A 12,509-nucleotide genomic window follows, 5' to 3' on the forward strand; every position below is an offset into this window, starting at 1 on the left:
AAAAAAAAGAAATTTATATTGCCTTGGTGTAGTAGCTCACACCTGTAATTCCAGCACTTTGGGAGGTCAAGGTGGAAGGATCACTTGGACCCAGAAGTTTAAGACCAGCCTGCACAACACAGGGAGACTCTGTCTCTACGAAAAGTAAAAATTAGCTGTGCTGGCCTCCCAGCTACTCTGGAGGCCGAGGTGGGAGGATCACTTGAGCCTGGGAGGTTGAGGCTGCGGAGAGCCAAGATCGTGTTGCTACACTCCAGCTTGGGCAATAAAGCGAGATCCTGTCTCAAAAAAACCCCCAAAATTATATTGTCTTGTATTATCTAGAATTTTTGGAATACTGTCAAATGACAGAACATAGTATACATTTTAGAAGTCTTAGCTTTGTGATTTAGTGTTTCATTTTTAGTATATTAGCTATTGCTTTCTGACAGATACCAGTTATCATGTTAACAGAATTTCCTTCTGTTCTTGTTTATTGAGAGATTTCATCAGGAATGAATAGAATTTTATCAAATGCCCTTCTAGCATTTAGCCCATTAATCATATGGCTTTTCTACTCAAACCAAAAATCTTTTTGCATTTTCTCTATCAGTTGTCAGAATAATGATGAATTTTTCCCTTAACATCCTTTAAAGGAGATCAGTGATTTTTAAAGTATTATGAATAAAATGAAACAGTACTATATTTAATCGGTTTGAATCCAATGCAATTATTCTTTTTGATGCTCAAATTTTCTCATCTTAGGCTACTAGGAGCCCATTCTGGATGTTTTCTTTGCCCTTTTGACAAGGCCCCTGTGATCTTTGATAGCTTCTCTGTTTTCTGGTGCGATAAAATGTTACAGGCTCATCTTGTGCATTTCCTGCCCCAGACCTGCAGTCAGCCGTTTATTTCCCCAAGGAGTCTGGGTTTCTTTTATGGGAAATAGTATTTATGCCATAATCACTTTTTTACCTCACCTTCAAACAGACTAACAGTTTTTGTTTAATGAAATCTAGAGTACCTTTAGATTACAGAAAACTTGGGAAGATAGTAGAGTCCCCACATGCCCCACACCCAGTTTCCCCTGTTCAAGCAAACTTTTGAGTTATCGAAACATTCTTAAATTTACAATGATAGAAAATTCTTTGTGTCCCCAGTACACAGCTTCAGAAGTTAATCAACTCCAGTCTTTTGTCATATATATCCCCATCTACTTCCCCCGAATTATTTAAAAGGAAACTCCATATATTGTATAATTTTATACGTACTCAATCTTGTGACTGTAAGGATAGAAATAATCTTAACCAAGTAATTAATTTATGTTAAACCATTCTTATATTGGTAGATTAAACTGTATTGGGTGCATTGAGGACTTTCATGTCTACACTCATAGGAAATGTTGATGTGTTAATATTGGTTTATGAATTGTGTTACACAAAGACTTCTTACGGTCCATGTTGAGAAATGAGAAAGAATGTATGGTATACTAGGCCCACCATTTAATAGGCTTTTGCCTAAAAGTTTGGTTGGATAGGGTGGACTTCTCCCTGCTGAAGTTTGAAAACCAGTAATTTGCATGTTTTTTGAATTTTGTGTTTTGTGTTCATCATTTTTCTATATTTGTCTTCTAACACATATGTATTTGACTCCCTGGCTTTTATTCTCTTGAACAGTTTAAGGAACAGAATTCCATCCTTTCCTTGAAAGCTTGATGGAATTTATTCATGAAGCTGTCTTGTTTGGGTAGATGTTTTTGGATGTGGAGGGAGGGCAAAACAATATACCTCTTCTTGAATCAGATGGAGTAATTTATATTTTTCTAGGAAACCACTTTTATCTATATTTATTAGAATATATAGTTGCATGCACTATTTTCTTTGTTCAAAGAAATTTGTTTAGTTTTTTGGTCTTTTTTTTTTTTTTCATTTATAAGACCATACATTTGTCTACTTTCGCTTTTGTGGGTCTGACTTCACTGCATTTTGCTTTCTAATTAATTTTTTTTTTTTTTTTTTGCTTTTTTGTTTTTACCCTGTAATGCTTCTCCAGCCCTTTTGGTTTATTTTATTATTACTTTTTTACTTCCTTAATTGACTATTTTAAATCTTCGTTGTATAATAATAGAAGCATTTAGGGAGATGTTTTCCCTGAATTTGGAATGTAGCATTTTCTTTATTGTTTCTTTTAATAGTTGATTTTCAATTTGATTTCTTTAGCCTAGGAGTTATTGTAATCGTTATCTTGTAAGGGAGAAATCCATTAGTCTCTCAAATAAAAGTGGATTTAATTATAGGGATTACATGATTTCACCAGGAATACAGGACCAGGAACTGGGGCCTCCAATGACCTTTGAAAAGAGTAAGCAGTTAGGAATTAAGGTATCTTTCTGGCTTGCCACATAGTTCCTCTTATGTATGGCATTAGCTTGGTCACTCTTTTTTGAGGGATTATGTTAATCTGGTAGTTTTTCTTTATTCCTACTTATAAATGAAGATGTAGATGATTATTATTCTTCTTTGAGATGGTCTTGCTCTGTCACCCAGGCTGGAGTGCAGTAGTGTGATCTCTGCTCACCTCAACCTCCACTTCCCGGCTTCAAGCATTTCTTCTGCCTCAGCCTCCCTAGTAGCTGGGATTACAGGTACAAGCCACCACACCTGGCTAATTTTTGTATTTTTAGTAGAGACGGGGTTTTGCCTTGTTGGCCAGGCTGTTCTTCAACTCCTGACCTCAGATGCTCTGCCTGCTTCGGCCTCCCAAAGTGTTGGGATTACAGCCCACGGTGAGCCACCTTGTCCGTCCTGAGGTAGATTATTTTAATATTGTAGCTGGAGTAGGCAATATTAATAATGCAATTTGTCAGTTGCCCTCAGCAGCTTCTCGTCTTCTCCTGTATTATATACGTCATAGCAGATGGGGATTCTACAGAGTTCATATTGACCTTTACCATGATTTCTAACCTTATTAGCACTTCCCCAAATTCTAGGCTGTTTTTGCAGTTTCTATCTCATGTTTTAGAATTGAAGAGCTATCTCAGGGAAATATTTTTATTCACTGGTGATTACATGTAACTATCATGTATCATGTATACCTGTTTGATGAGGTTTTTTTTTTTTTTTTTTTTTTTCCCCGAGATGGAGTTTCCCTCTCGTTGCCTAGGCTGGAGTGCAATGGCATGGTCTCGACTCACTGCACCCTCTGCCTCCCGGTTTCAAGCGATTCTCCTGCCTCATCCTCCTGAGTAGCTGGGATTACAGGCACCTGCCACCATGCCTGGCTCATTTTTTTGTATTTTTAGTAGAGACGGGTTTTCACCATGTTGGTCAGGCTGGTCTCAAACTCCTGACCTCAAGTGATCCACCCGCCTCAGCCTCCCAAAGTGCTGGGATTACAGATATGAGCCACCACGCCCAGCCTAATGAGGTATTTTCTACCTAATGAGGTAGCCCCTTCAGCTTGCCTTCATCTTTGTATGTAGTGTTGCAATTATGTAATATCCCAGCTTTAAAATTTTTAATAGTTTTGTGTTTATTTTCGTTTGATAAAGGAACAAGGTTGACTTAAAACTCTGGTCTTAATTTATGTTAGTTTTTGTTTAGAATTTAGATTATGTATCTTTTTACACAATTAATTATGCCAACACATTTCTCTGTAGGGAAATTCCTCTGTAGAGCACATAGCAGTTTTAAATGAAGTAGGCTGACTTGGGAGCCTTTGAGAGGCAGCACAGTGGAGTGGAAAACCGCTTGGAAAAAATTAGACTAAAGATACCGACATCAGAAGTTGGTGGAGAAAAACAACTGAAATCCATTCTTGGTAGTGTTCATAGCAGGCTAACCTTAACCCCCATGTGGGCTCTGGCGACCCTCTGTACTCACCACCCCCACTCACTGTGGGGGAAGGGCCTGAAACTTGGTGGAAGACTAAGTTAAGAAAAAATAGGTATTACTTCTAGAGGAAGTGGGATCTGGTAAGGTTTGCCAAACAGCGTATTTGTAGAATTTTACTTAGTAAGCTGCTTTGAGATTATTTTATCAGTAAGTGCTAAATAAAGGAAAGGGATTTTTGTTTTTTGCTTTTTGAGATGGGGTCTCGCTCTGACAACCCAGGATGGAATGCAGTGGCTTGGTCTTGGGTCACTGCAACTTCCACCTCCTGGGTTCAAGAAATTCTCCTGCCTCAGCCTCCCGAGTAGCAGGGACTACAGGCATGTACCACCACGCCTGGCTAATTTTTGTAATTTTAGTAGAGACGGGGTTTCACCATGTTGGCCAGGCTGGTCTTGAACTCCTGACCTCGAATGATCCACCCGCCTTGCCTCCCAGAGTGCCGAGATTATAAGCGTGAGCTACCGTGCCCGGCCAAGGAGAGGGATTTTTTTGGGGGGTGTTTGTTATTTTAAAATAGAAATCGATGACCAGAGGGATGAAATGACTTTCCCAGGGTCGAAAGTCTTGGTGCTTGGGCTTGAACCAAAACTGCTGATTGCTGGCTTGAAGTTTTTCACAGGGCCCTTTTGACTTCATTACCTTTGGCTGTGTGTCCAGCAATACTTTATCTTTGCAGCATTTTGTAATGCAAAGACTGTCCCATCTACTGTTCAGAATTCTGTGATTCCACATTCATAGTCTAAACTCTTATCTCTTTCTTACTTTTTGTTTGTCTATTTACAACAGCCCATAGAGCCAGCTGCATTAACATCCTTTGCCAAATAATGTTATCACTGGAAATATGAGATATGAGACCTCCTAGAAATTCCTTTGAGAGTCAAGCTTAGGTAGGGTGACTTTGTGCTTTGTTTTGTCATTTCTGTAAAACAGCTTCCCTTAAAATGAATATCTGACAGTAAGTATAAGGAGTGAAGCAAAGTAGTGAATTCTGAGTTAGAAAAAAATCATAGTTATATCTGTGTGATTGCCTTTTTTAGTGTTAGTGTTCCACAATCAATTGAAGTATTTACCAAGATCGAGGGAAAGATGCATCGTATTACTCGCTTGGGTAAACCCTTCCCAAGAAGCTGTTGTCTTCCGTTTAATGCATGAGATGTTGAGTAAGCTGTGACTGGTTTGTTATGAGATAGGCCAAAAGTTTTCTTGTTTTCCTTCTTTGTTGTCTGCACTGTAGAGGTGACACACATTGTGGTATGTGTTGCTATTAGAGTATGATTTAGAGCTGCACTGTCCAGTGTGGTAGCTAGTGGCCACATGTGGCTCTTAAGCACTTGAAGTGTGGTTAGTCTAAATTTAGATGTATTGTAAGTATAAAATATACACCAGATATTGAAGACTTAGTATGAAAAAATAACCCACTGACACTTTAAAAAATGATTATTTTTAAATTACAGAAATTGATTGCGTGTTGAGATGAAAAGATAGTTTTGATATATTGGGTTAAATAACTATGTTAATGTAAATTATCATTATTATTATTATTATTTTCGAGACAGTCTTAATGTTGCCCAGGCTGGAGTATGGTGGCGTGATCACAGTTCACTGTAGCCTCGAATTCCTGGGCTCAAGTGATCCTCTCGCCTCAGGCTCCGGAGTGGCTCGGACCACAGGCGCACACACCACCACGGCTGGCTGATTTTTAAATTTTTGTAGAGACGGGGTGTTACTATGTTGTCCAGTGTGGTCTCAAACTCCTGGGCTCAAGTGATTCTCTTGTGTTGGCCTCCAAAAGCACTGGGATTATAGGTGTGAGCCACCGTTCCTGGCGTAGGTTTTTTTTTGTTGTTTTTTGTTGTTGTTGTTTTTTTTTTTTTTTTGAGACGGAGTCTCGCTCTGTCGCCCAGGCTGGAGTGCAGTGGCGCAATCTCGGCTCACTGCAAGCTCCACCTCCCGGGTTCATGTCATTCTCCTGCCTCAGCCTCTCCGAGTAGCTGGGACTACAGGTGCCCGCCACCACGCCCGGCTAATTTTTTGTATTTTTAGTAGAGACGGGGTTTCACCGTGGTCTCGATCTCCTGACCTTGTGATCCGCCCACCTCAGCCTGTAAATTGGTTTTTTTAATGTGACTACTAGAAGGTTTAATGTGTGTCTTCTATTAATTTGTGTTGGACAGCACTGAATTAGAGTATAAAATGGCTTGCCAGGATTACAATTTAATATTCTCTCACTTGGACATTATGAAATATGGCGACATATATAGTACACAAAGTACAGTTATGATAGTGTACATGGATTACTTTGGTATATTTAAATCTGTTTGCATTTTAGTAAACTAGCAAGTATTTATACCAACAAGTATTTAAAAACCATATAGGGTTTTAAACAATTGCTTCTGGGCTGTCCCAGACTTAAAAAGTACAGAGCAACTGCCCCACATTTCCACTCTACTGATGAGATGAGCAGGCTGAAAAGGAATCCCAAGTGACTGTGGAGTGTGTAGCACGGGCTGGGTTGGGGGAGTGATGAGGATGGGATGGGACACCAAACCACAGGTAGATCTCCTGGGTAGGTTTCTGACAGGGTTTTGGTCAGCTCCAGGTGTTCTTCCTTTTTCTTGCTAGATGGTGCATGTGTGGTATCTGACCCAAGTGTGATTTGTCTCTGAGTTCAGAATTGACTGGAAATCACTAAGTAGGTGGATTCCCGAGGCTGCAAGGGGTTAAAAATATTCATTAAATTTTGCTGAAAAAATAGAAGGTGTGATGTGAAGCTGCAGCTGCTTATAACCTTTGTTTTACACCCAAGCACAAGCCAGTAGAGTAGTGTGGAGGAAATGTTGCCCTTTAAGATTGATGACTGCTCATTTCCTTGCCCTTCAGAGGTCTTTTTCTCATTTGGATACCCAGCTGGGAATTTCAGTCATTTTAGAAGTTTGACTGACTGCTAAATAAGATGTATGTGATTTTTAGCTTTAATATTTTAAAATGTCTTTATTATGTTGTTTGTTCCTTAATGTTTGAGTTGGGGTAAAAAATTCATTGCATTTTGGATCACAGTTCTGACTTGATTTTTATGGATTTATTACCCAGCGTCAAAAGTTACACATCTAACATTGTGAAAATCTGATTTTTTGTTTGGTTAATTGGTGATAATTCTGTAACAAACATTACATTGCATATTGGGAGAGGTTGGTTTTGAAAAGGAGTATATTCATTGGTGATAGATTTTATAGTCATAAAGCAAATAATTGTTTACATTAGAGCATAATCAGATAATGAAATGGTTAGTAGAAACCAATAGACTATAGATTACCAAAATTAAGATCTCATACAACAAAATATAATTAACACCATAACTTGAATGTAATTTTTATGGGATTGTCTTATGAATGGTAATGATTCTAAGTGGTATGTGAAATGCTGTTACTAGCACATGCCAGTTGATAGAATGCTGGAAAAATCACATTTTACATTATATTTTAGAAAGGATTTTTGTATGCTTGAGGGTGACTTGGCTTATGTTTTTTTTTCTTTCCTTTTAGAATATGGTTTCTAGTTTTAGGGTTTCTGAACTACAAGTATTACTAGGCTTTGCTGGACGGAATAAAAGTGGACGCAAGCATGACCTCCTGATGAGGGCGCTGCATTTATTGAAGAGTGGCTGCAGCCCTGCGGTTCAGATTAAAATCCGAGAATTGTATAGACGCCGATATCCACGAACTCTTGAAGGACTTTCTGATTTATCCACAATCAAATCATCGGTTTTCAGTTTGGATGGTAGCTCATCACCTGTAGAACCTGACTTGGCCGTGGCTGGAATCCACTCGTTGCCTTCCACTTCAGTTACACCTCACTCACCATCCTCTCCTGTTGGTTCTGTGCTGCTTCAAGATACTAAGCCCACATTTGAGATGCAGCAGCCATCTCCCCCAATTCCTCCTGTCCATCCTGATGTGCAGTTAAAAAATCTGCCCTTTTATGATGTCCTTGATGTTCTCATCAAGCCCACGAGTTTAGGTAAGTGTTAGAGAATTCAGTTTCTTCTGAACAAGGTAGTAAATGAAATGAGAGACCTTCAACTATTGATTAGTGATGTGCTGTTAATATAGTAAAATTGAGGCATCAATGCTGAATGTTTGAATATACGGATAAAAATTCGTCAACCATGACTGAAATCTAATAGAAGATTTATTTCGTATCATTTGATCTTTCTTCTTTTCCAATTCTTTTATTGTGGTAAAATACACATAATATAAAAATCTATCATCCTGATCATTTTAAAGTGTACAGTTGAGTGGTATTATGTTGGTAATGTTGTGCAGCCATCACTGCCATCCATCTCCAGAACACTTTTCATCTTCTGAAACTGAAACTTTGTACCTATTAAACAATAGCTTTCCTTTCCTCCCCTCCTACTAGCCCCTGGCAGTTACCATTCTACTTCCACTGTCTATGATTTTGATATTCCAAGTACCTCATGTCATTGGAATCATACAGTATTTGTCTTATGACTGGCTTATTTCACTAAATGTAATGTCCTCAAGGTTCTAGCATGCTGTAGTTTATGTTAGAATTTCCTTCCTTTTAAAGGCTAAATAATACAATAGTATACATTTTTAAAGAAAAATAGTAATCTTTTGCTCACTCCACTACTCACCCCTCAATCTCACTTTCAAGAGGCAACAACCTTAATCATTTTAGCTGTTTCTTCTGGTTTTACTTCTATATTTCTGTGTTATAGGATACCACATTTTGCTTATCCATTGGACACTTGGGTTGCTCCCACGTTTTAGCTATTGCGAATAATTCTGTGGACACGGGTATACAAGTATCTCTTTGAGACACTGCTTTTCAATTCTTCTGGCTGTATACCCACGAGTGGAATTGCTGGATCACATAGTCATTCTGTTTTTAGTATTTTGAGGCGTCACTGTACTGTTTTCCATGGCAGCTGCACCATTTTACATTCCCTTCGACAGTGCACAAGGGTTCCAATTTCTCCACATCCTTAACAACATTTTTATTTTCCTTTTTTTTTTTTATACTGGCCGTTCTAATGGGTGTCAGATGGTATCTTATTGTAGCTTTGATTTGCATGTCTGTAATGATGGTAATGTGCATTTTCATGTGCTTTTTGGCCATTTATGTATCTTTCAAGAAATGTATAGCCAAGTCTCTTGCCCATTTTTGAATTGGTTTGTTTTATTGTTGTTAAGTTTTAGGAGTTCTCTATATATTCTGGATATAATCCCTTATCAGATATATGAATTTGCAAATATTTTCTCCCATTCTGTAGGTTGCCTTTTTTACTCTGTTGATAGTGTCTTTTGATGTACAACTTAAAATTTTTTCATGAAATTCCAATTTGTTTATTTTTTGTTGTTGTTGCCTATGCCTTGGTGTCATATCCAAGAAATCATTGCTAAACTTCATGCTGTGAAGGTTTTGCCCTGTGTTTTCCTCTAAGAGTTTTATAGTTTTAGGTCTTACATTTAAGCCTGATCTCTTTTGAATTAATTTTTGTATATGGTATTAGGTGAGTGTCCAGCTTTGTTCTTTTGTTTGTGGATATCCAGTTTTTCCCCACCATTTGTTGAAAAGCCTGTCGTTTCCCTCACTGAATGATCTTAGCACCCTTGTCAAAAACTATTTGACTGTGTATGTGAGGTTTTATTTCCAGGTTCTCTGTTCCAGGGTTCCCAAGTCTCAGGCCATAGACTGGCACCAGTCCACAGCCTGTTAGAAACCAGGTCACACAGCAGGAGGTGAGCAGCAGGAGTTTGAGCATTACAGCCTGAGCTCCACCTCCTGTCAGATCAGCAGTGGCATTAGATTCTCATAGGTGCAGGAACCCCATTGTGAACTGTGCATGTAAGGGATCTAGATTGCATGCTCCTTATGAGAATCTAATGCCTGATGATCTGAGGTGGAACAGTTTCATCCAGAAATCATTCCCCTGGTCTGTGGGAAAATTGCCATGAAACTGGTTCTGGCCAAAAAGGTTATGGACTGTTGATTTATTCCATTGGTCTAGATGTCTGTCTTTATGCCAATATCACAGTTTTGATTACCGTAGCTATGCAATATGTCTTCGAATCAGAAAGAGTGAATTCTCCAGCTTTAATTATTTTGTAAGATTGTTTTGGCTATTTGGGGCCTTGGAGATCCCACATGAATTTTAGAATGAGTTTTTCTATTTCTGATAAAAAAAAAAATTGGGATTTTGAGAGTAATTGCAGTGATTCTGTAAATTGGTTTGGGTGGTATTGATATCTTAGCAATATTAAGTCTTTCTTTTCCCACATAGGCTGATGGGGAAAAAAAAATTAAGTCTTCCACTATATGAACATGAGCTGTGTTTCTATTTATTTATGTGTTCTTTAATATCTTTCAGCAATGTTTTATAGTTGTTATTGTACAGGTTTTCATTTTCTTGGTTAATTTTGAAAGATTTTTTCTTTTTGATGCTATTGTAAAAACTGCGTAATTTCCTTTTCATCATATTTATTATTAGTTTATAAAAATGCAATTGATTTTTGCATGTTGACTTTGTATTCTGCTACTTTAGTGAATTCATTTATTCTAACAGGTTTTTTGTGTGGAATCTTTAAGGTTTACTGTATATAAGAGCCTACCATCTGTGAACAGGAATAATTTTGCTTCTTTTCTATTTGTATGCCTTTTATTTCTTTTTCTTGCTTAGTTGTTCTGGCTAGAACTTACTCAAGCATTCTTATGGTGTAGAACTCAGATTGCTTCTGTGTGAATGGGAATAGATACAAATCTTATTTATTGATCCTGATTTTGTATTTTGATACTTTTCATATTTTTATAAAGGGACTTGCTTTCCATTTAATGTAGCTTTTAAACTGATTTTCTAAGAAATAAACCTTTTATATTTAATTTTATTTCTAAAGTGGCACAGGGAGTTTGACATGAAGTTTTTTAGCTTTTATTTAATGCCCATCAATTGCTTACAATGTGACTAACAAATTTTTGCTTTGCTGTGTTATAATTCTTACTGCCTAATGAAATTATTTACAAATATATTTGGATTTCTTTATGAAATAAATTGGGAAGTAACATTTCATAGTTGATCTGGAAGATTGCTTTCTTTTCTTTCTTGGGAAAACCCTTTTTATTTTCAGTCATGTGAAAACTCTTAAACGTATCAGTGTGCTTTTTTCCTGTCTTACAAGATTGTACTGCAGTCTGTCTTGGTTAAATCAGAAGGTTGTGAGAGGTAGAGCTAGTTAGTGGCGTTAGTATGGCCTGACTAGTGGCAGGCAATGTGGCTATTTTCTTTTTTTCAATTTTTTGCTTTTTGCTTTATTTATGTTTTAGCAAAACTGGTGATCCAAGCAAGTGGAGTATTGCATTTTATCTCTTTATTACATTCACTTTGAAATAAGGATTGAATGTTTGTTCACGTTTTATTATTTGTTTGTACAGAGTCCTATGAGTAGAATTATTGGATCAAGTAATAAGAACGTTTTAGACTCTTGATAACATATTGCCAAATTATTTTGGTGCCAGTTTAAATTCCACAAGCAAAGTGAGAGAATGCCTGTCATATCTCATTACTTTTTGCCTTTGTTGGGTGCTATTAAAAACAGATCTCTGTGATTTTTAGATGAAAACTTGTATCTTGCTTAAATTTTTATTTTTAAAATTAGTAACATGAGCAAGTATTTTATTTTATTCTATTTTATTTTATTTGTTTTTTTTGGGGGGGAGGGGGGACAGAGTCTTCTTCTGTCACCCAGGCTGGAGGGCAGTGGCGCTGTCTTGGCTCACTGTGGCCTCCACTTCCCGGGTTCAAGCAGTTCTCCTCTCTCAGCCTCCCGAGTAGCTGAGGCTACAGGCGTGTGCCACCACACCGGGCTAATTTTGTATTTTTAGTAGAGATGGGGTTTCGCCAGGCTGGTCTCGAACTTCTGACCTCAGGTAATCCACCCACCTTGGCCTCCCAAAGTGCTGGGATTACAGGCATGATCCACTGCACCTGGCCAACAAGAGCAAGTATTTTAAATGCTTATTACCCAGTTGTTTGTCTTCTATAATTTTACTTTCATCTTTAGCCTTGTTTTTAAAGAGTTGATTTATCTAGTTAAAATATTTCCCTAATTTGTTTTCTAATTCCTCCTTTATCATGGCATTTGGACAGTATCATGCACAATGTCGTGGCTCATTTATATGTTCTGTCCCAGCAGTTATTATAAATTTATTACTTAAAAAAATTTTTTTTTTCCTTATTTATGTTGAAGGACCAGCAAATTTATTACTTTCTGTTATTCTGAGAAAGATTCAGACTAGTGATACGCTTGGGTAGCCCTGCTTCATGAGGCCCCTCAGGAATGTCGCTAAGCACAGGACAGAGAGGATAAGAGGGTCTGTAGGGTAGTACAGTGGAATGTGTTTTAGAGACATGGACAGAAGACTGGGGACTAAGTGAAGATGCTGTAGTAGGCTTTTGCTCAGTGGTACTCCAAGAGGGAGACATGGGAGAGGCCTTGTCCTTTTCTCTTTCCTTACCTTCCTGCTTTGTTCACAAATAGAAATAGAAATTTTCTTACTTTGTTCATCACAGAGTTTCTGTTTTATTAACCTCAGTAAAGTTAAATAGTATGCTCTTTA

At 37.7% G+C, this 12,509-nt stretch overlaps 1 protein-coding gene across 15 annotated transcripts in view; it reads left to right on the forward strand.

Moving 5' to 3' along the window:
• Nucleotides 1-12,509, forward strand: part of PIAS2 (protein inhibitor of activated STAT 2) — a 119,517-nt gene that overhangs the window by 19,375 nt on the left and 87,633 nt on the right. For all 15 annotated transcript variants that reach the window (XM_055232948.2, XM_063639874.1, XM_063639918.1 and 12 more), the window contains one exon: nt 7,415-7,889. In XM_055232948.2, the coding sequence (XP_055088923.1) occupies nt 7,415-7,889 (475 nt within the window). The remainder of the gene's footprint in view (nt 1-7,414; nt 7,890-12,509) is intronic.

The sequence above is a fragment of the Symphalangus syndactylus genome, chromosome 1 (assembly GCF_028878055.3).
Source record: "Symphalangus syndactylus isolate Jambi chromosome 1, NHGRI_mSymSyn1-v2.1_pri, whole genome shotgun sequence".
Taxonomy (NCBI): Eukaryota; Metazoa; Chordata; class Mammalia; order Primates; family Hylobatidae; genus Symphalangus; species Symphalangus syndactylus.